Genomic DNA, 21,512 nt, shown 5'->3' on the forward strand with positions numbered 1-21,512 from the left:
CGCCTGGGTGGAGGGCGGGCAGTTTGCGGGCTGGCTGCTTGCGTGCCACTACGCGTGGTGTTCACTGACAATTTATTTATTTATTTATTGCATTTATACCCCGCCTTTCTCCCTCTCACAAGGAACTCAAGGCGGCTTACATTATCCTCCTCCTCACCGTTGTATCCTCACAACAACAACCCTGTGAGGTAGGTTGGGCTGAGAGTCTGTGACTGGCCCAAAGTCACCCAGTGAGCTTCCATGGCCAAGTGGGGACTAGAACCCGGATCTCCCGGCTCCCAGTCCGTCACTCTCACCACTACACTACACTGACAAGAGCGCTGCGCCCTAATTTCAGTGCCTGCGGGCCCCACGTCGTGAGCCCTGAGGAGGAGAAAGGGCAACAGACGCAACAGCGGCCGACGGTTGCTCGCCCTCTCCGCGGCTCGCCCTCCTTTTCCCGCCCAAGGCGCTCGCAGCAGCCGCTCTCGCGCTGTCCCTCCCTCCGCAGCCCGCGGCCGCCCCCGCCCCATCCCGCCGGCCGCCGGCAGGTGGCGCTGCAGCTAGCGGCGTTCGGCGCCCCTCTCCGCCGGTTCCCGTTCCGGGGCCGCAGCCCGGCTCGTTCCGCCGCCGAAAAGGCGCCCGCCGCTACTGTTGCTGCGGCCGCCGCGCCCCCCCCCCCTCGGCCGGCGCGTCCGCCGGGCCTCCTCCCGCCATGGCCGCCAAGAGAGGGGGCTCGCGGCTGGAGACCGAGATCGAGCGGTGCCGCTCCGAGTGCCAGTGGGAGAGGATCCCCGAGCTCGTCAAGCAGCTCTCGGCCAAGCTCATCGCCAACGGTGCGGCCCGCCGGGTGGGAAGGGCAGGGGAGCGGAGCGGAGCGGAGCGAAGCCGGGGCGGGAGCCGGGCCCTCCCTCGCCGATGGCTGGGGCCCCAGGTGCAGTGGGGGCGGGCGGAGGCAAGTGCCGGGAAGGCTGCGGGAGGCAGCGCTTTCCTGAGAGCAGCGAACGGCGGCGAGTCAGCGGGATCCCAGCGCCTCTTGCATGCCAGCGGCTAGCCCTGCTTATTGTTTACGTGTGAGGTAAAGCTAGGTAAGCAAGGGAGCGCCTCTGAGCATGTGTAGAATGCCCCCGCCCTCCACTGAGCAGTAAGAATCGCAGCCGGCCCCCTCAGGTCTGATGGCAAGGGGGAGAGTGAGGGCTTCCAGATCAGAGTGGGGAAGACGCTGCCTACAAGGCTCTCCCCCCCACCCCAAATTAAGCCCTGGGCCCGAAGAGGACGTGGCGGTGAATTGTTAAATTGCGATATGCCCCTTCCATTTTAGCAATCCTGTCCTGGAGGCCATGTATGGTGTCCTACCACATAAGTCCAGGTGTATGCTGTGCTTGCAGAGTGATGTGGAAATAGCAATCTGCACATGCCCTGTGTTGTTCTTCTACTTCAAAGGCTGAGTCTTGGCATTAAAAAAAAAAATGTTCTATGGCTAAGCCTGTGGTAAGCCCAGCTTCAGAGTCATTTTTTCAGAGCAGTGTAAGGGATTAGGTGATGCCCGTTTCCCCGTTAGATGCCGTAATAACCTCTGCTTTGTTTTATATGTGTACGGATGAAGTTGATCATAGGTATGTTTCTCTACAGGTCTGGCGTCACAGTGCTGAAATGGTCTGTGTATGCAGGGCTTAAATCTAATCAGGGCCCAGGACTCCTGGCAGGTGCTTGGGCTTAGCTCCCCCTGGAGTATGAAACAATACTGTAGAAAATAACACATTTGAACATCTGTAGATGTTCACTTGTCTTCGCTGAGTAAGCAAACTAGTGTCTACATAATCTGTCAAGGAACAGAGCATGTCTCCATCAATGAGTAGCCAGAACCAGCTCACATCTGGTATTAACGGAAGGTGGTTGCAGATCACAGGATACGGTTTTTGCTTTCTTTCAATTTAGAAATTGCAGGCTTGTTTACATAACCCCAAGTGTGTATTTAATAGGCACAGAAGCTATTTTCTCTTGATCTGGGGCTGACTGCTAGTCCAAATGTGAAATTGGCGGTTTAGTGGGTCAAGTCAGCACAGGTGACTCAGTCCCAATAAGGTGGTGTTTACAGTGTATTCTGCAAAACCATGTTCTACTTCATTTACTTTCATTTTACTACTTTTCACACCATGAGAAGGATTAAACACTTTCTTCTAATTTTGGCAGGCCCTATAAATGGTTTTCTTATTTGAGAACTTGATCTTACTATATCACTAATACTGAAAATCTGAAAATCTTCATATTTGAAGAGCAAGAGTTATATAATAGTATAAATGCACACATTTATGAGACCTGGAGTAGGAAGACATGTGTTTAGAATTGTAGGGAACATTTTATAGGTTATACTGCTAGGCCCCATAAAAGTAAACTCATGTCCCTGGCGTAGTCACTGCCATATTGCAATTTGCTTGTTCACTTAACATGAGGAAATAATGGTAACCCTGTTCCTCTTTTATATGTTGTAAAATGTTTGCCACAACTAATAAAGAGTGAAAGCAGAATACTAAATACTCCATGCACAGAGTCTGAGCTGAGCTATGGGTTAAGGTGGTATTTCTTGCTGTGAATTGAGCCATAGGATTGTAGGGTTAGACATTTGACCGGCCAAAAAAGATTTAGAGCACAATCCTATGGCCGCTAGACAGTGGCTAGACTGCCATAGGATTGGTCAGTTTCCAGGAACTGCCTCCCCACCCCGCCACCTTGTAGGCGGCATGGATCGTCCCCATGCTCCAAGCTCATAAGATCAGCGCGGAGTGGGGGGAAAGGGGGCATTCCTAGGGGTGAGGTGGGGAGTTCGTAAGTGCCACTCCAACACTTCCTGTGTGTCATCCAGCCTCCCCACCCTGCGCTCCCAATGTCCCGTGGCGAGATGACCGAAATCAACCCTTCTAGCCGTGAATGCAGGGTGGCTGGAGCGCAGAGGAGAGGATCCCCTCCACTCTCCTCCTGCTGTGCATTGGATAGGCAGTCGCCTCCGAGTTTGGAGGCGGCCGTCTATCTGCATAGGATTGCTCCCTTAGTCAAATAATGGTAATGCATTATTAAAGCACTGACATGAGAACAACAAAGAAGATAATTGGCCATAGGCTTGATACATATGCTCATTACAAAGACACATAAGATAGCTATTAACAATTATATTAACTTTAAAAATGTCATGAATTATTTTTTACATTTACTTTGTTATATTTGTATTCCACTCTACTTTCAACAAGCTCATATGTAGCCCTCCTTTCTGTCCTCACAACAAACTTGTGAGGTAAGTTAGGCTGAGAACTGATGGATGACTGGCTCAGCATCACTTCATAACCTTCATGGCCGAGGGAGGATTTGAGCCTGGGTCACCTTGGTCTGTCAATTCACTAGGCCAGTCTTCTCATACATGATGCCCTCCAGATGTGTTGGACTGCAACTCCCGTCATTCCCAGCCACTGACAACTGTTGTGTTCCTTCTTTGGAGATGCCTACAGTTATATCGGAGCCAGTGGGAGATGCTTTGTCATACCTCAGGGCTGGTGATAAGCTGCCCTACCTCCTGCTCTTGGTAACAAATCACACCATAATGGAATTAATAAAGTAAGCAGAAGGGCAGAGCTGGAGCAGAGGCAGAAGGTAGATCTCCAGATGTGTTAGGCTTTCACTCCCAGACCCTCCTGCCAGCAGGGCCAGTGGTTAGGAATGCTGGGAGTAGAAGTCTAAAACTTTTGGAGATCTACTTTCTGCGCACCCCTGGATTAGGATATGTTGTGTGCTGTTTAAATCTTGATTGTGGCAAAAATATATGTTCAGAAATCTCACTATTAATGTAGCATTTGCTGATCTGATCTGAATTATGAGATAGTCTTTAGCTACTGTGATCATTTGTGGTGTAATACTTTCATTCCTTAGTGCAGCAGCTTTCAAACTGTATTACAGGGCACCCTGGGGTTCCTCAAAGAGAAGTGTGGTGATAGCAGACAAGTTATCCCTTGTGTGCAGCTGTAGCGTTGGGTGTGTTTTACAGGACAGTTTCAGTTCAAATAGAGCAACAGGGAGGCCTGATAATAGGCCTACTTTGTGCCTGAACAATTTCCAGAATCCTAGAACAATTTCCAGAATCCTTTGCAACGTGCTTGGGTGATTCAGCATTTTGAGAGGATGTGATATATGCTGTCTAGTGGTATGGAGCCCTGTTGAGCAGCAGTGGGCGGGAGGTAGATCTCAAGAGGTTTTGGACTTCAACTCCCCAAAGCCTGTGCCAGCATGGCCAATTGTCAGGAATGCTGGAAGCTGAAGTCTAAAACATCTGGAAAAATAGTTTCTGCTCACCTTTGCTTTTGAGGGTGGCCTGGTGAATGCCAGGAATATTGTTAGTTTGGTTTTGTCCACTGTGGTGCTATAGAGAAAGGCTGTGTAATAGTGTGTATTGTGTGCTGTGTATTTAATTGGTGTTACCCTGACATTTTGGCTCAAGAATCCATTTTGGTTCCAGAAGGCACAGGCTGAAAAGCTGCCAGGAATATTGTTAGTAAAGCTCTGGATTGCTGCAGAGGTATAGGAGCCCTACTGTGTACATGCTTCCTCCTTGATTAAAGGGAGTAGTTCCCTGTAACTGTGGAAACATGCAGATACCTGCGTGACTGCCATCCCACCACCCAGCCAAGTGACCCATAAGAGTACCTTTCAATTAGCCAGTCAAAAGCCTTGGCAGGAAATTCGGTCCGATCCTGAAGCATCCCCAACTCCCTGGCAGATCAGCAAGGTCTCCCTGGGCAGTGGGCACCCTTGATGGTTCCCCCTTGTTCTGAATACTGTGCTCCATTGCTCTGTATAGCTAGTTAGAGTTTGAATTAATCAAGGGCAAACGAAACTCCCTAAGCTTTCTATACATTTGCTGGTATCCAGCGATTTCTCCCTTTGTTTCAAACCTGATAACTTCCTTGGAATTTGGGCAGTCATTGTACGTTCTTTCGGCTTGAGCATCCTTCACGCTGGTGTCTCAACTCTGAGAATAATGCTAGGTCTTCTTCAATTCCCCATGACTCTTTCTTAGCATGATTCTGTGCTCCACTCTGGTTCCTTTCCCACGTTTCCAGGCCAGAGTCCCTCACTTTCTGATCAAACCACCTTATTGCTCCTTTTTTCTTACAGAGATCTATTTGCCTGGTATACCCAGAGAGAAAGGTTTATCACCCCAGGTAAAGTACCCATTGAGCCTCAAAACCAGGTTCCATATGTGCAGGAACTCCATTTGAACTGAAAGGCCATGCAGATCGTCTGCAACCTCTATGTGAGTTGTTGTCCTTGAGTTGTGAGCCTAGGGTATTGGGAGGTGGATACCAAAAAGAGTCAAATAGGATGCACAATTTATGAATCCTATTGGAAACTCTAAGGAGAAGTCTCATTGACAAGGCTCTCCATCTAAATCTATTTTTAAGCAAATTGTGGAAGCTCTGAGATCCCTAATAATGGCTTAGCCTCCATTTGGCCTGCTGGTCATTGTCCACCCAAAGGCCCTTCCTTTGGATGTTTATAGATAGCATAGTGCAGCCTAATATCTATAATTTGGCTTGAGGCTTCTGCCCTATTTTGAATTCATAACCAAAGGGGAGAAACATGAGTGTAGTTTGTGGTCACAGCATTTTTCTAACTTCTGGCAACCAGCCAGGAAGTAAAGTCCTTTGTATTCCCCTTCCTCTGACGTTACGTAATTACAGCTGCTGTATTTCTTTTCCTTTTCTCCTAAATATATCCATTTCTACCCCTGTGGTGCACCATTGTGACCAGCACCTGAGCTCCCTTGGTCACATAGCTTTCCAATCCCCTGCCTTGCCATTACCATTGTGCCACCTTCTTTCTTATTTGGCAAACACTAATTTCCCCAATCTTCACCTTTCTTTATTTCTTAGTTAGGCCTGTTAGAAACTAGTATACTGGCCTATGTGGTAGGTGATATACTAGCCAAGCAATTTTTCTCTTCTGTTACAAATGTGCATGTGTGTGTTTTGAGAACAGAAATCTGTAAAAAACAACAACCCCACACGTCTATGCTTTTGGACTTTAACAAGTGTTTGAGCTGATTTCCCCAATTTAGTAGTCACTATTTCCATTTATAGGAGCATAGTGCATAAATCCAGTGTCTCCACACCACCCGTCTGGTTAAAGGCCCCCTTAGAGCTGCATTGGTTGTTACACATATACATGCAAGTTGTGTGTCCATGTGAACAAGGATGTGGGGCAACACCCCAGTAAGTACATTTAAGATTGTAAGCTTTCTCCCGTATGCACCCAAGGGAAGGGGGTTTGTGTGTGTACAAATCCCCAGACAAGAGAGACAGATGGGGAGGAGATGGCAATAAGGTTTTATAGTGAGACCAGGAATGGCAAGAGCCAGGATTTACATTTGAAGGGCATAATGTATCTTTTCAAAATGGAGTACTTATGGAATACTTCCAAGGGCGCAATCCTATGGCCGCTAGTCAGCAGCTAGACATGTATACATGTTTCCTCCCCCCCTCCCCAACACACAAGTTCTTCTTTACTTATTGCACCTCACTGTCTGACAATGGTTTATAAAACAAAAAGTCACAAGCATAGAGTATGCAAATATGCAGATATATCCATTTTCCCTGATTGTGTGAATTTGCTATTTTGGGTGTCAGTTATGGTTTGGTTTAGTGAAGAGTTTCAGACCATTTGTTATTAGCAGGCCTGTTTACAATGGTGTATCAAGAGCTTTTCCATCACCAGTGATTCTCATACCAATGGCTTTAAGGGATTTAGCATTTTAGAGGGCATTTGAGTTATTACATTTATCCTGTAGCAAAGCACTCTGTGGTATTCCGGTACTGCTCTCCATTTATTCATGGTATTTCTCTAGGCATTCTTTTAATTGAGCTTTTCTATTTATATTTTAGAGTAAGGGGACATATGATAATGAGAATTATTTGTAAAAATTGGAGTAGGGTGCATTCTGCCAGTGGTTATCATGGTTAGAAAGAAACATGACTGAGATGCAGTCCTAAACATATGGATCTGAAAGTCCATACTGTCCACACACAAAAAATTAATCAACAGTATTTGCTTCATGAAGCCAACACATATAATGGCAAGGATTCTAAGTTTGCTCTTGCTGGTGGGAGAATCCAGTGGAGTTCCACTCATAGACGTTCCTGCCAATGGAAGTAGGGAAGGTGACTTTCACCGATTACTCCTTTCTTCTGCAGCCTCTTGTGCCCCTGAACATCTCCTCAGGAGGGTTGGAGAATCCTTTGAAACTTACAGAAGGGTTAGGCCTGGTTCAGATGTTACATGAAACCATGGTTTTCTGCTACAAGAATGAGCTTCAATGAACCTTGGGCTCCCATGCACTTCTTCCATTGCACCCATGAAGAGGAGATTTGAAACTTCCACTTTTGATTTTAAACTAACCATAATTCCTCATTGCATCTGAACTTGGGGAGCTGTGGTTCGTTTCAATGATGGCTAGTGTGAACAAGCCAAGATCAAACCATGGTTTGAGATCCTGGCTTGTTCTCAAACCATAGTTTAAATTAAGCATGGTTCCCCAAATTTGGACTTAAATGGAAATTGTCATTAGGTTAAAATACATTAGGTTAAAATAGAAAACAGAAGCTTTCAATCTTCTTGTAAGACATGGGATACCCGCTGTTTAAGCCACACACAATTTTCCTAACCCCTGTCAACCACACACATGTCATTATGTTAGTCATTCTTACTTGCCTGAGGGCCAAAATATCATATTATGCACAGATGCCAGAATCTTCATCCCAGTGCCCCCTATGATACTGGAAAAGCTGTTTCTGGAGGGGCAGTTGGGAATAGGGAAGTATATGTGATATTTAATCCTTTCTTGTTCACTATTTCTGTGCTTCAAATTGTTCTCCCATGTAATTCCCTACTCCCAGGGTTTCACTTTTAAATCCCTAGAGGGGAAAAAGCCAGGGGCGAAACAATTTGGAACGAGGAAATGGCAATTGCAGTTGTTCCCCCAAAGTGTTTTTTCTGGTTTCAAAAAGAGGTGCATCTGTATTATGAGCATCTGTGTGTAATGTCTCTCTTGGCCCTGAAGACTACCAAGCAAGGGGATATCAAATTGACTTTACCAGGTGAGTTCGCAAGAATCCATGTATTCGTCTGTGGTGTTGCTCTGTATGTTATGCAAGTGTTTCTTGTAGCTCAGTGGCCTGGTTCAGATGTAAGTTGTCTGCTTCATAAACCATCCATGCTGTAAATTTCCTTGTAAATACAGGTAAATCATCTAAATGTAGTGCAAGCTCTGTAGCTCCACTTTGATCAGAGTTGGCTCTACCATTTGGCAGGTTTAGAAAGCAAGTCCCAAGTTACCACTAAAGGGCAGCAAATTGCCAATTATTTAGATGATCGTTACATTTTCACATCCAGGAGACTGCCATTTGGATGTTTTGCCTTGGGCTCCAAAATGTCTTGGGTCATCTTTGAGTTTGGTTTGTATGCTTCAAGTGGGATAAAATCCTCTTCTGATGCCTTATGTATATGAACATATGAAGCTGCCTTGCACTGGGTCAGGTCATTGCTCTGTCTAGCCCAGTACTGTCTATTCCAGCCTTCCCCAACCTGATGCCCTTCAGATGTTTTGAGCTGTAACTCCTAGCATTCCTGATAATCACCCATGCTGGCTGTGGCTGATGGATGTTAAAGTTCAAAACATCTGAAGGGCACCAGGTTGGGGAAGGCTGGTCTACTCTGGAAGTGCCTTTCTAAGGTCTCTGTCAGAAGTCTTTCCCACCCCTGCTACCAATGTTTGACTGAAGATGCCAGGACTTGAACCTGGGACCTTTTGGTGGAGCAAAGCATTATGTTGTGATCTTCCTCAAACTGAATTTGTTCCAGCTATGAATCCAGGAATCCAAATAGACAATCCTGCTCTTGCATGTGTAGTGGCAATCATACTCCCTAGATTACCCAGTTAATCAGCAGTTTCACTTCACTAGACCCTACTGGAGAGAACATTCTGGTCCCACTGGCTGGTAAAATCTTCTGTCAAGGCAAGGTGAAACATACAGAGGAATTCTGTATTTCTTGAGAATTGTATAAAAAGCAAAAAGAATTTCCCAAATATTGTTGCTGCCTAGCTCCTGTCATAATCTTCTAAAGGATTCCAGCTAAAGAGCACTCTTGTATTATGAAGAATTTATGCAGATCTCTTAGCAACTAATCACATAAATAGTCTGTCCTACAGTATGTTATTTCTTAATGTTATAAAATCATGGATTTGTTCTTCCTCCTTAACCCTTTCTCACTCCTATTAAATGATATTCAAGTAATTCAGAATCACAAGTAGGTATTCAGTAACATCTGTGCACTGAAGCAGTCCTGCAAATTATTTCTATTCCTAACCATTCCTCTCCAGTAAGAGAGAACTGCATGTTGTTATCTCATCCTCTGTACTAGTATGCCTATACTATGTCATTGTCTGCATCCTGTTTTTCTCTGCTTAATACTGTTGTTTTTGTTTTGTTGTTATCGACAGTAGTGTTCTCTACTGCCTTTTTCTTCTCATCTCAGTAGGTTAAACGTTTTTGTTGTTCTTCATGCTGTGCCAGGGAATGTGCAGTGCCAGAGAAACTAACTTGTCCCAGAAGAAGGATGACAGTATTGTTAATGCTGGCATAAAGTATTACGTAGGGAGGAAATGACACTGGTATAGATGTTTCTGTCTCTCCCCCACCCCATTGTCAATGTAATTGGCACTTCTTGAGCACTGCTGAAATGAGAATGGGCAGGTTCTTAAATTGTGCAAGTGATGGAACAAATATTAGAAGCCCTCTTAACTTGTTGGTTTCCTATGCTATTAAATAATGGGTGCCTTATGCCATTCTATAAGTATTTAATTGGTTTTGCTAATTAGTTCAGTATACAAGGAAATTGTTAGTTCCAAACTACTCAATATCTACTCAATATTTTAAGTAAATACAATAAATGGAATCTTGACAGAAATCTTGTCAATCCTGAGCTCTGTGCCCCGTAACAGTCAAACTGGATTTGTGTTTTGAGCCTTCCATTAACACAGTAAATGGTATCATCTATAGAAGTATTTATACCATGATCACATCAAATAGGTTTCATTGCATTTTCTAACTAGGTTAATAATTGACCCTCTTTGCTGATTACCTGCAGATACTTACAAGTTATAATCTAATATAAATAATGCTGAATATTGAAAACCTCCCAAAACCTTCTATGAGTGCTGAATGCAGTGAAGAGCACTCATAGATAGAGATGTAAGATTTCCAGAAATTTTGAGGCCATGGGAAAAAAAATTCTTTCCCATTTTTTTTCCAGGAAAAACGGAAATTTTAGGAAAAATGGAAAAATAGATAATACTTCCTTAAGTGCTCTTTACAGCTCTAAGGTCACTTCTTTGTTTTAAGGAAGCCTTCCCCAACCTTGTGCCCTCTAGATATTTTGGACTTCAGCTCCCATCAGCCTCAGGCAACATAGCCAATGGTCAGGAATGCTGGGGACTGTAGTACAAAACATCTGGAGGGTACCAGGTTGGAGAGGGCTGCTTTGGGAATGTAAAGCAGCCTTTTTGTTCATAAAGTTATTTTATCTATAACTTCGTTTGCTCCTAAAATGATCATATTTCAGACTTTTAAAAGTAAACTCAGTTAGTAAATTTGTAATTATTGTCTGAATAGATTAGAACTACATGAAATGACTGCTACAGCATCAGAAACACAGGACTCCAGAGAACAAAACCCAGACTGTCAAGAATGCACATTTACTTCCAAGAATGCACAGTGGTGACTCTGCTCACATGTTGGGAAACTGAGCATAAATGTCTATCAGTAAAATATACTTTAGATCAATAATTTAATAAGGAATGAAAGAAATAACTATGCTGGGAATCTTACAGAGAAGATTAAAGAAAACATTTTTCCCCATGGCATTGTTATTTCCCGACATTTTACATCTCTGGTCTTTCTATAAAACTGTTCTTATTACATAGTTTTTATAAATCATTTTGGGGGGAGTAAAGGCTGGGTAACAATATATAAAAACTTTGTCTTAAATTTGAAAAGAAAATATATCATAATTTAAAGCTGTTCAATTTTTCCAATTTTTTGGAAAAAACCCAAAAACGGTCCTGGGAAAAAATGGAAAAAAAACTGTTTTTTTCCTGAATTTCTCAGTTTTTTTTCTGGGCCTTCACAGCTGTACCCATAGACATGGCTGAGTCTATTTCATCCCTGTTAATAGCCACAGTGTTCCCCTCTCTACTACTCCTTGGACCACTGATTTCTTCTGCATAGCTTCATTATCTTAGCTGATAGGAATTACATAGCAAGTGTGATGACATCATGTTGCTATGTAGCCAAGCATGTTGGATCATATGATATAAAAAATCAGTCAATTGAATAATCTTGGGGAGGAAGCCACAGTGTGATTTTTTGTTCCTGTTCAGAGACCCTTTTCCAAATAATTGCTGAAAGGAGAAATACTTTTGAGTGAAAATATTAATGAGATACACACACATTTCAATTCTGTTTAGCCTGAAACAGTTACAAAACTGAGCTGGGATTTATTTTTTGCGGGGCGAAATGTATTAAGTACTATCCAGCGGACTACCGTCTTGTCTGTTGCATCAGCTCTGCTTGTAACGTACACACACACTTTTTACTTTGCAAAGACAGCTCTACATTCTCCTTCCAAGTCTCTGAAAAAATCTCTGTATAAAAGATGAAGACTTTAAAAAATATAACAAAGACATTAGAGCCATTATCAAGACAAATCATTGTCTCAGAATGGAAATGGCTCTCTTCAAAGTGTCTAAGGTCCAAATTAAATATTTACAGTGCAGCCACATGTAATGATAGCTTGCCAGATGCTTCTCTCTTGCAAAGTGTCTTTGGAATGGCACAATTTATAGTGTAGAACGGGGTGGGATATAGGGCTTAACCCTTACCCCACCAGCCCATTTTCCTCTGAAACTCCCTCAAATTTCCTTGGCTCCACTGGTGTTCAAGGCTCATGTTGGCCTGTTTGTTCTAAAAGGGTCATTGGGACACAGCTGCATATGTTCTATGCGAAACATATGCTGTGTTTTAATGGTAAGTTGTCCAGAGAAGATTTGTTATGGGCCGACTATATAAATAGAGTAATAAATAAAATGAAGATATAAATAAATAAAGATATAAATAAATACACATGTCTTGCAATTTGTGGGAGGGAGTTTCATGGAAAAATGGGCTTGCAGGGAATGGGTCAAACATCTTCTGCTTGTGCCCCATCAGTGCAAATCCCCCCCTCCCCTGAAGGTGCTTTTCAAGGGAGAAGCAGTAGATGGATTATAGTTACTTTTTGCTGTTTGTAAGAGCCATGAATATCAGCATTATATTCTGCTAGATCTGTCCTCGTTTTCACTGGTAGCTCCTCAGCTCATTCCTAGAGCCCAACATCATATAGGACTCTCCAGTGATATGTTCTTGTTGAACATACCTTGATTTTAGGTTGGGCAAAGCAGTTATTAAAAATCCTAACTATTCCTTATGGGCCAGAGAGAGATAATTCCAACTATGTTCAGAGAACCAGTAGAACACTCCTTGCCCTAACATTTCAGTAATATATATGAGCAGCAGCTCTCATTACTCCAGTAATTATTGCTCAGCAGAATGTCTTAGGACTATAATGCACACTGCTAACGAGAGATGGATTTATGGCTTTGCTTACCCACAAATCAGGAGTTTGCTGAATGTGTCTCTCCTAGATTCCTGGCAAGTAGGCATGGGCATAAATCTTTCTGCTCTTACTGATTTCATTAAGCAAACTTTCGCATAGTAGACAGTTGATGTGCTCGAAGTGTCTTTTAGCTGTGTGTGTTTACAGACAGTGATCTAAGGTTGTTCGTGTGCTGGGTAATAGATGAATCAAACTAAATCAAAATCATTCCAGTTTTTTCTGTCTAGGATCTTATTACCTCAGATATACTTACAATAATGCTACTGGTACAGCAGGCAGTTTTGTCACTAAAAACACACATTTTCTATAGGGTTACGTATGCCTAGTTCCATTATCACTAAAGGTATTGTTGTTTATCACTTATAAAGAGCCTAACATTTTCAGAGCATTGTATAAAGATTAAGAATCAGTCCCTAGCTACAGGCTCACAATCTAATAAACACGATACGCGTGGAAAAAGGAAAGCAAGCAAATTCAGGCACCAAAGCTTGTCTAAAGCATTTTTTAAAAGGCTAAATATAATCAATCAATTTAATCAATATGGGATATGGTCACTACTGATCCCTAGCCCATACATATTGTTGTATTGTCCTCTTCTGGGAAAATACTTTAATAACTTTGTGGGGTGGGGCAGCGGTATGAATCTACAGGAAATACGTGGAATGAAGAGGCAATGGGTTACCACCCCATGAGCATGTATTTACAACATTTCCTAGGTCCAAATGACATATATGTCTTGCACACCTGCAACTGTAGCTTGGCAGCTGTTTTAGAAAAGGAAAACCTACTTCTAGTGGAGGCAGTCAGAAGTGGAGAACTGGAAAGAAGAAAGGGGCATCTCTGTAGTATTGGCTTTGGCTGTTCTAAAAGGGCCATTGGACTACCATTGTACATGTTCTATGTGCAGCATTTTATTTGGGCCTTAGAGTGAGCTGCTCTGTTCAAATAAACGTTTTCTACCTTAAGTGAAGCTATGGAAATGAATGTACTTCTAACACTTTTGAAAATAACTTACATGTGCTACAGAGCTGGGATTTTGAGGAGGGAGGTGAGTTTAAGGTTAATGGGCCATTAAGGCATTTTCACCAAATAGCGTTTCCACTCACGTGGCTGTAGGCTTTCTGTGTCATCTTATGGCAGTGTTTGGTGCCGGTAAAATAGACAACCTGTCTATCTACTTAATAGTTTTGCCTCTCTCAATAGATGACATGGGAGAGCTCCTCCTTGGAGAATCCAAGCTGGAAATTTTTCTGAAGGAGAACCCTCTTAAGCAGGGTGCTAGTCCCTGTGGTCCCCGGCCAAAGTTAACTGAAGTCAGGAAGCATCTCACTGCAGCGCTTGACCGAGGAAATCTGAAGGTACTTGCCACTTCTAAAGTAATAGCTAGAAATTAATGGTGTACTAAAATTCTAAGTAAATTAAAAGTAAATAAAACACTATGTGTTTTAGTAAAGACATAGTGCCAGAAGTTTGATGCAGGCATTTAGGAGTTTGAAATATTTTTTCATCCCTGTGTTTGTGCTGTGTGTAATTAGATATATTTTCAGTTATTTTTGGTTTCATATTGCTTTACAAACATTTACAATAGCTATTTGATGTTCAACAATAGTCTTTTACTATGTTTTATTACAACTTCACTCCAACCCTTATACATTATCCATCTGTCAGCCCAACAGCTCTTAGCATTCCATCCCACACTCCCAGTATTACAGCCCACTGTAGTGCAGCCTTCTCCAACTTGGTGCCCGCCAGATGTTTTGGCCACAACTCATCTGCCCGAGTTAGCATGGCCAGTGGTCAGGGATAATGGCCAAAACATCCAGAAAGACTCATGTTGCAGAAGCCTTCTGTAGATCTCAGGACGGGGTTTTGCAGTTGAAGCGTCTTGATTCTTAATGGCTGGTGTCAGGGTAGGGAGCATGTTTAGACCCCACCCCAGTGGTGCACCCTTTTCTTTCTCCTATGTAATTATAATGATGCATTTCTCCAGGCTCAGTTTGGAATGGGGTCTCGTAAAACAAGCTAACTAACGGCACAGTTTGAATTGGGCCCAAATTAGCTCCTTTTAAAGCTTGGGTTCTTTCTGAGCTCCAGGTCTCATCAACCTTCTGATTATTTCATCAGAAACACAATGAGGCTTCTGCTGTCCCCCCCCCCCCATTACCTATCAGTGGCTTCCTTAGGCAGCGGTAGCATTGTGGATGCCAACACCTGCAGGAAGTGTAGACTCCTGGGTCTTAACTTGGTATTCATGTTTCTCCATCTCATTCATGGAGGGACCACTTGGCTAAGGAGAACTTCAAGTTCTCTTAAGTTCATATCCCATGAAATCATTTGGTGGATTTTGGTAAGCCTTCTTCCCTGGACCTTAGTTTCACCTATGGAAAATGTTGATTCATTTTATTTACAGCCTGGAAGGGCTACTGTGGAGATGGATGCTAACAGTTTTTAAATACTTTGTACATTAACAGCACAGACTACAGGCTACTGAATGTAGCAGAAAGATGGCTGGTTCAGATGGCCAGCAGCTGTATTCCAGCAGTAGCTGTATTATTCCCCCACCCTTACCAAGCAATTTTTGGTGTCACACAGCTATCTTGACCATCTAATGTGTGTCCAGCACAGGTTGCCACACCTACACCTTGGATACTGGCTGTATGTGTGTTTGTGTGTGTGTTGGGATGTGTGTGTGTGTTGTGTGCATTCTTTATCCCTTCATATGTGCAGGGCTTCGAAAGGCAGTTTGCATGTGGAAACTCATCTCCACAGAACTTGTTGGAATGGGGAATAAAAGTGCTATTTAGGTGATGATTAGAAATAATATTAATGGTAACTATTGTTCTTTTGAGGAAAGCATTTATTATTTCAGGCTCTGTCTTCTAGTTTGATATTTTTTATATTAATCATAACTACTTTTTATAGCTATACCTTTGCTGCAAGGTTAATTCTCCAGGGTGTTTCTGTGATTGTGGTTGAAAATTTAAAAGTAATATCTGCTTAGCTGTTTCCAGTTGCAACAATTCCTCATAAAAGTATATGCCAATCCTACTCTAACATAAATTTTTTAAAAAATGTCTAAACACTTAAACCTAAGTAAGAATGCTGGTATACTCTGTTATCTTGGATTAAAAATTGACAATTTTCCTTGTTTTTTTTTTCTAGCCAGAGTTTTTACAAGAAGCCAACTTAGTTATGGCCAAATTAAACTATGTGGAAGGTGATTACAAAGAGGCTCTTAACACTTACGCTAGAGTGGGCATTGATGACTTGCAGCTTGTAGCTGTACCTCCTTATCGGCTAAGGATGATTGCCGAAGCATATTCTACCAAAGGTAAGATGGCTTTCAGTGTATTTGTTCTTTGCTCTCTGCTTTCAGATAAAATATATTTTACTCCTGACCAAACTGAAACTTGTTGGCACTATATTGTGGCAGTGTAGCAAGGAGCATGAAGCTTTGCAGTAAGTAGAGATAGAAGGCTAGCAGACTACCTATGTCAGAGTTTGCACCATTTTTAATGTAATCTTCATTCTCCCCATCCACTGAAAATACACCGCAGTTGGTTTCCAGAACCAAGCAAGCTGCAAGCTGTGGTCTACTTGTGTGAGCAGTGTAATGTAAGAGCTACAGGTTCAGACAAAATCATCTCTTCTCTTCAGTGAACTGGGATGTTGCACTTTGTGCTTTTTCTTGCTTACAGAAGAGGAGGTACAATCTTGTGTGAATTTGTGGCTCTGATGTTACACTATTCATACGAGTAGACTCCTTATACAAGCATTTGTCCTGCTGTCAGTTTAGTGATGGAACAGACCCAGAAATAACTTTGGCAAGCGTATTTAAAGTGGTTTGAATAAACTTAAACTGCAACCTGAAAATTAATTGAATTAGATGCAAGGTTTTCCTTTTAAAATATTTCAGCAAAGTTCTGGAACTCTCAGATTCTGTTGTTGTTTTTAAAAGACATTGTTTAATATGTATTTGCACATTATGGAATTAAGAGCAAACATCACAATTACATCTTGCTAAAGTACTGATAGATATGGTAAGGATAGCTTTTGATTGGGGGTTTGGGGCCTTTATTTATAGTTTAGTTAGTTCCAGAAATAGGCATGAGTAGACTGCTTGCAAAAGTAGATTGTCTAGTCAAACTTCATCTTGTGATTTTAGAATATACCCCAGATCCCTAGCAAAAGCATTGAAACAAAGGTGACACTTGTACATTTTCAAGACTTCCTGTGGTTATTTTATAAGGAATGTGGATGGCCTCAAATAAAACATTTTTCGGAATATGTCTTGATGTTTCCCTTTCCAAAATGTTTCCTTACGTATTCTTAGCAATGTACTTTATTACTATGAACATCATTGAGAAGATAAATAAAGGCAAAGATAGATTTCAGTCTTTTCCATATTCATCTGTGCAATGCTGGTGTAGTTTCTATAGGTGGCAGTGTTGACTCAGTGTCAAGATGTGTTTTGTCATTTTGTGTGCATACCACAAAGCTGGGTCAGTGTTTTGAGAACATAGTTTATGTTCATTGGGGTATAGAATTTTCTATGCTTGCATGCTTTTGCTAGCATTTGGAATTGCTTCTTTTGTCTGGAAGAGTAAACATATGCCATCTATGTTGCTTGTTTTTCTTCAGAAAGAGCAAACTCAGTGACTACACTGACAACAGATTCTGAATAATTTCTAAAATTAATCTGAGGGAGAGTTTGTCCTGCAGAATGTATTTCAAGTGCCTAGTCATGTAGCAGTGAAGGGATTTTGCTGTCTAGCATGGTAGGATTCTTGAGATATTTCCTATGTCATGAAGTATTAATTTGAATGGATAGGTGGAGAATAATTTTTTTTAATGTATTTTAATACTGATCTCTAAACAGATTAAAGGAAACAGCAGCCCTCGAAAGGACTGTTCAAACGAGTGAATTGATTACTTTTCTAGCCAAGTTGATGTTGCAGAGCAGTGTGGGTGGGGTTGGAAACCTACTTTCTCCTATACTTGCAAACCCCCCCCCCCCCCCCCGGTTCTTGTAAGTCATGAAGGGTTTTTTTGCAAGTTGGCCACAGGGAGGTTTCAGAAAAGTCTGCTCCTCAATACACAGAACCAAAATGCTGCTGTCAAATAGGGCACCCATCTCTGTAACACAACTGGGCAGCACAAGTGTGGATTGATGGGTGTGGAAGTGGATGCACAGCTACAGCTGGCTGCTTGGCACTGTTTAGATGTGATGAGGGCAGTTCCTCTCCAGATTTTGGTTCTTCTGGAAGTTTTTGTAATTGTGGTTGAACTTGTGTTGTTCCTAGGATCTTCCCATGCCTTCTCTAGAGGCCTGCTTCACATACCAAGAACTGGGCATCTGTTGCAGCCTTGCAGATGTTAGTTAGGAAGAGACTCCCATATCCTGCTGGGGTGCTCTTCCTCCCCTGTTGTTTCCAGGCTCTTCCACCACTACCCGTGAACCAACCCCACTGCTTGTCATGGACCAGGACTCTGAACTCTTGTTCTCAGAGGATCCCAACCCCCTCAGAGGAGGCTCTAGAGTTTACAGTTCAGGAAAAGGATTGGGTCCTGAAAAGGCATCACAAGGCTTCCAGCTCCCCAGGTCCCAGATCTCCAGAAAGATCCTGAGTGTCGGCTCCTCTGCATCCAGAGATAGAAGCCTTGACATCTTCAGACTCAAAGGACTCCAGCAGTCGCAGCTTGAGGCTGCTAAAATGGGCCGGGCCCCTTTAAGAGACAAAGCCTCAGTCAGTGTACAGATGGAGCCAACTGGCCTAAAGGCAGTCAAACTCTTACTTTAGGGTCAGTCTTGATCTATTCCTTGCTGGAGCGACATACAGGCAACCCTGTCTTTTCTTCATACCCAGCAGCACTGTGTGGTGCTGATCTCTTCCCATTTTGTTTTGCTGAGAAACTTGACCTAACCTGACTCCTGCTAAAGATCTGGCCCATAGCAGAACCCTGCAATCCATACTACAGAGCAGACCATCGACAGAACCCATGGCCTGAAACAGTACAGTGCTGAGGCGCCGTACCTAGCAGCTGGAATAATAACATGATGATTGCACATGGGACTAGCTTTTCCCATCTTCCTTCCAGCTTAAAAGACCCGTAGCTTTTTATTGCACTTTGCTTTCTCATTTGAATACAGTGAGGATTACTTAGTTTCTTGTCATTTCAGGTTTGTTACCTCTCATGTTTTAGTGCTGCTATGAGAGATTAAAGATGCTTATTTTCTTACCAAAACAAAATGTAGCTTATTAAGTACTGAAGTCTTCTTTTTTTTTAACCCTCCACTCCCATTTTGGGGGGAGAGGGGGACAGTATCAATTTGCTATTGGAGTCTGGTGGACTTTTTAAAGTCTTTGCTGGAAATAAAGATAAGATTTGATTTCAAAATGACTCAAGTTTGAGGGGAAAAAATAGATTTTATTGGTATTGCAGTTGGCGGTTGGAGTACATTAGACCCCACAATGTTAACAGAAGAGAAAGCAAAGCAGAATGCCTAGGGCCCGTAGTAAACCCAATGGCCTAATAGGGTATTTCCTCCCCCCAAAGAAGAGTACAAATAAGAAATTAAGAGTCTGTGTCTACTCATGGATCTCTCTTCATGTTTTCTCAACACAGTTACAGTGTGCCTTCTCTGTTAGATACCACAGTGTACTCTTCAAGCGCAGTTAGGATGCAGTCCTATGCATGTTTAGGCAGAAAAATGTCCTACAACTCTCAGCATTCCCCAGCCAGCCATGTTGGCTGGGGAATGCTGGGAGTTATAAGACTGTTTTTCTGCCTAAACCTGCATAGGATTGCGCCTTTAGTTGTGTTTTTGTTTCCTACAGTTGGTAAGTGAAAAGAGACCAGCTTAGCACCAAATTACTTTCTTATATTAAAATGTCTTTGGTTTCAGGTCTTTGTCTAGAAAAGTTGCCAATTTCTTCTTCAACAAGTAACCTCCATGCAGATCGCGAACAAGAAATCATTATGTGCTATGAGAAGGCTGGGGATATAGCTCTTCTGTACCTCCAGGAGATAGAAAGGGTAAGCTGGGATTTAAGTCCAGGTGAAACAACTGATCTTCTTTATTCCATCATAGCATGTAATGGGTGGCCTCACAATGCAACCCTACGCATGTCTTCTCAGAAGTTACTCCCATTGAGTTTAATGGGATTTAACTCTCAGATACGTGTGCTTTGGGCTGTAGCAGTAGGAAAATCATGGTCTCTCTCAGGATTATGAGAAAATGTATGTGAAGCGGAGTTAGTGGTATGAAAATGCTAATGATTAATACTATTGTTATACCACTAAAGGCAGCACTGTCCATCATGTTTCTTCAGGAAACTTTGTGAAGATTGAAAAACTTAACTACTGTTTATTTAAATTGACTAAATATATAAATTCATGTATTTTGTGAGGTAGAATTATAGAGCCCAAAGGGACTGGATGATCCATTGGCTAAACCTTTTGCTAATGGGATGATTCCCCACACACTTGTGGATACACAAAATAACCCACAAAGCAAGCAGCACTAAAGAGGAAAGTTGCCTTCGGATTGTTACACATCACCGAGGACCACTAGGTATTCTAATCTGATAGAAAATTACTTCTCCATCTAAAATGTGAATAGTTAGAGCCAGAGCATGAAATGAAACACATTCACATTGAGCCAAACTACACAGTACATGTTGTTGTGTATATATTTCCTTGCAGTCTTTTTTTGAAGCAAAATTTTGTTTGTTTTAAAACAAAATGCAGCTGCAAGAGGATGCAGTTGGAGGTGGAGGGTTGATGGTTGGAGAGGGGGTTCTTAACCTTTCCTTTGCCTCCCCCTGCCTCCAGTTGTCGTTCTGCCTGCTGGGGCAAAGGTATAGCTACCTGTATCTTTTACCCAACAGGTGGAAAAGCAGCTAGGGAGGTTTTTGTCAAGAAAACTGGCCAGAGGGGAAACGATTAAGTACCCTCACCTCCTCCACTACTCCGCAAATCAAACGAACAGTCTTCTGTAACTGCTTTTTGCTTGTTTAAACACAAAACGTTAGGAGAAAGGTACCCACAGCTATGTGTAATATGTAGTTTGGCCCTGAGTAGCCACAGAGCTTAAATGGGATAGCAAGGTCTGCAGAGTGAAGCTAAAGTTGGGCAGGGTGAAACAGAGGTAAAGACAAAGGCTGTGTGATGTTAGGTGAATTTGTAGCAGGAAATATTAGCAAGCCAAGTTCCTTTGTTGCACAGACCAAAGGAACAGCTCTTGTAGAGGTTGGGCCTTGGTACATGATGTGCTATGAGATATTTGGGTGGCATTCTTGTCAAACATGGATGCTTTCCATTTTTGATTAGCCACTGTTTAGCACTGAGTCCAAATCTGAATTGTTGTTAATCTTAAATATCATTTGTTTGAAACAAGCCAGCTTCTTAACTTATGATTTGAAGGTGACTTGTTTAAAACAAACCATAGTTAAGATTAACCACAGTTTGTAGGGTTTTGATGTAACAGCAAGCTAAGGTTAATTGAAATCTAAAGTGATCTCCTCCTCACAGGCATGCTGGACAAGGGGGCGGGGGGAGCTCATGAGCCTGAAGCTTGCTGGAGCTCATTCCCATTGCAATAAAGTACTATGTTTTATCATGACATACAAACCATTTCAGAGCTGGTATGATTCAGTATGGTTTTGATCAAAACCCACCTTGGACATGAATTCAAAAGGTGACTTAATGGAGGTAGATCTGTCTGACTTTTGCTTTGCATTTGAAAATTAAGTATATTACAGTACTGTAAAGACAGA

The 21,512-nt window shown here is 42.4% G+C and overlaps 1 protein-coding gene across 4 annotated transcripts in view; it reads left to right on the top strand.

Annotated features, from left to right (window-relative positions):
- Positions 1–426: 426 nt before the first annotated feature.
- The window catches only part of TTC7B (tetratricopeptide repeat domain 7B), a 157,967-nt gene continuing 136,881 nt past the window's right edge, over positions 427–21,512 (top strand). The window contains exons 1-4 of one of the 4 annotated variants that reach the window (XM_084840811.1): positions 427–815; positions 13,936–14,090; positions 15,895–16,063; positions 19,640–19,770. In XM_084840811.1, coding sequence (XP_084696937.1) covers positions 695–815; positions 13,936–14,090; positions 15,895–16,063; positions 19,640–19,770 — 576 coding nt within the window. In that variant the 5' untranslated portion in view covers positions 427–694. Of the gene's footprint in view, positions 816–927; positions 1,068–13,935; positions 14,091–15,894; positions 16,064–19,639; positions 19,771–21,512 lie in introns of those variants that run through there. The other 3 variants (XM_084840820.1, XM_084840837.1, XM_084840827.1) reach the window with 3 other exon arrangements.

This window comes from Heloderma suspectum, chromosome 1, assembly GCF_057233095.1.
Source record: "Heloderma suspectum isolate Gila_16-S chromosome 1, 16-S_ref, whole genome shotgun sequence".
Taxonomy (NCBI): domain Eukaryota; kingdom Metazoa; phylum Chordata; class Lepidosauria; order Squamata; family Helodermatidae; genus Heloderma; species Heloderma suspectum.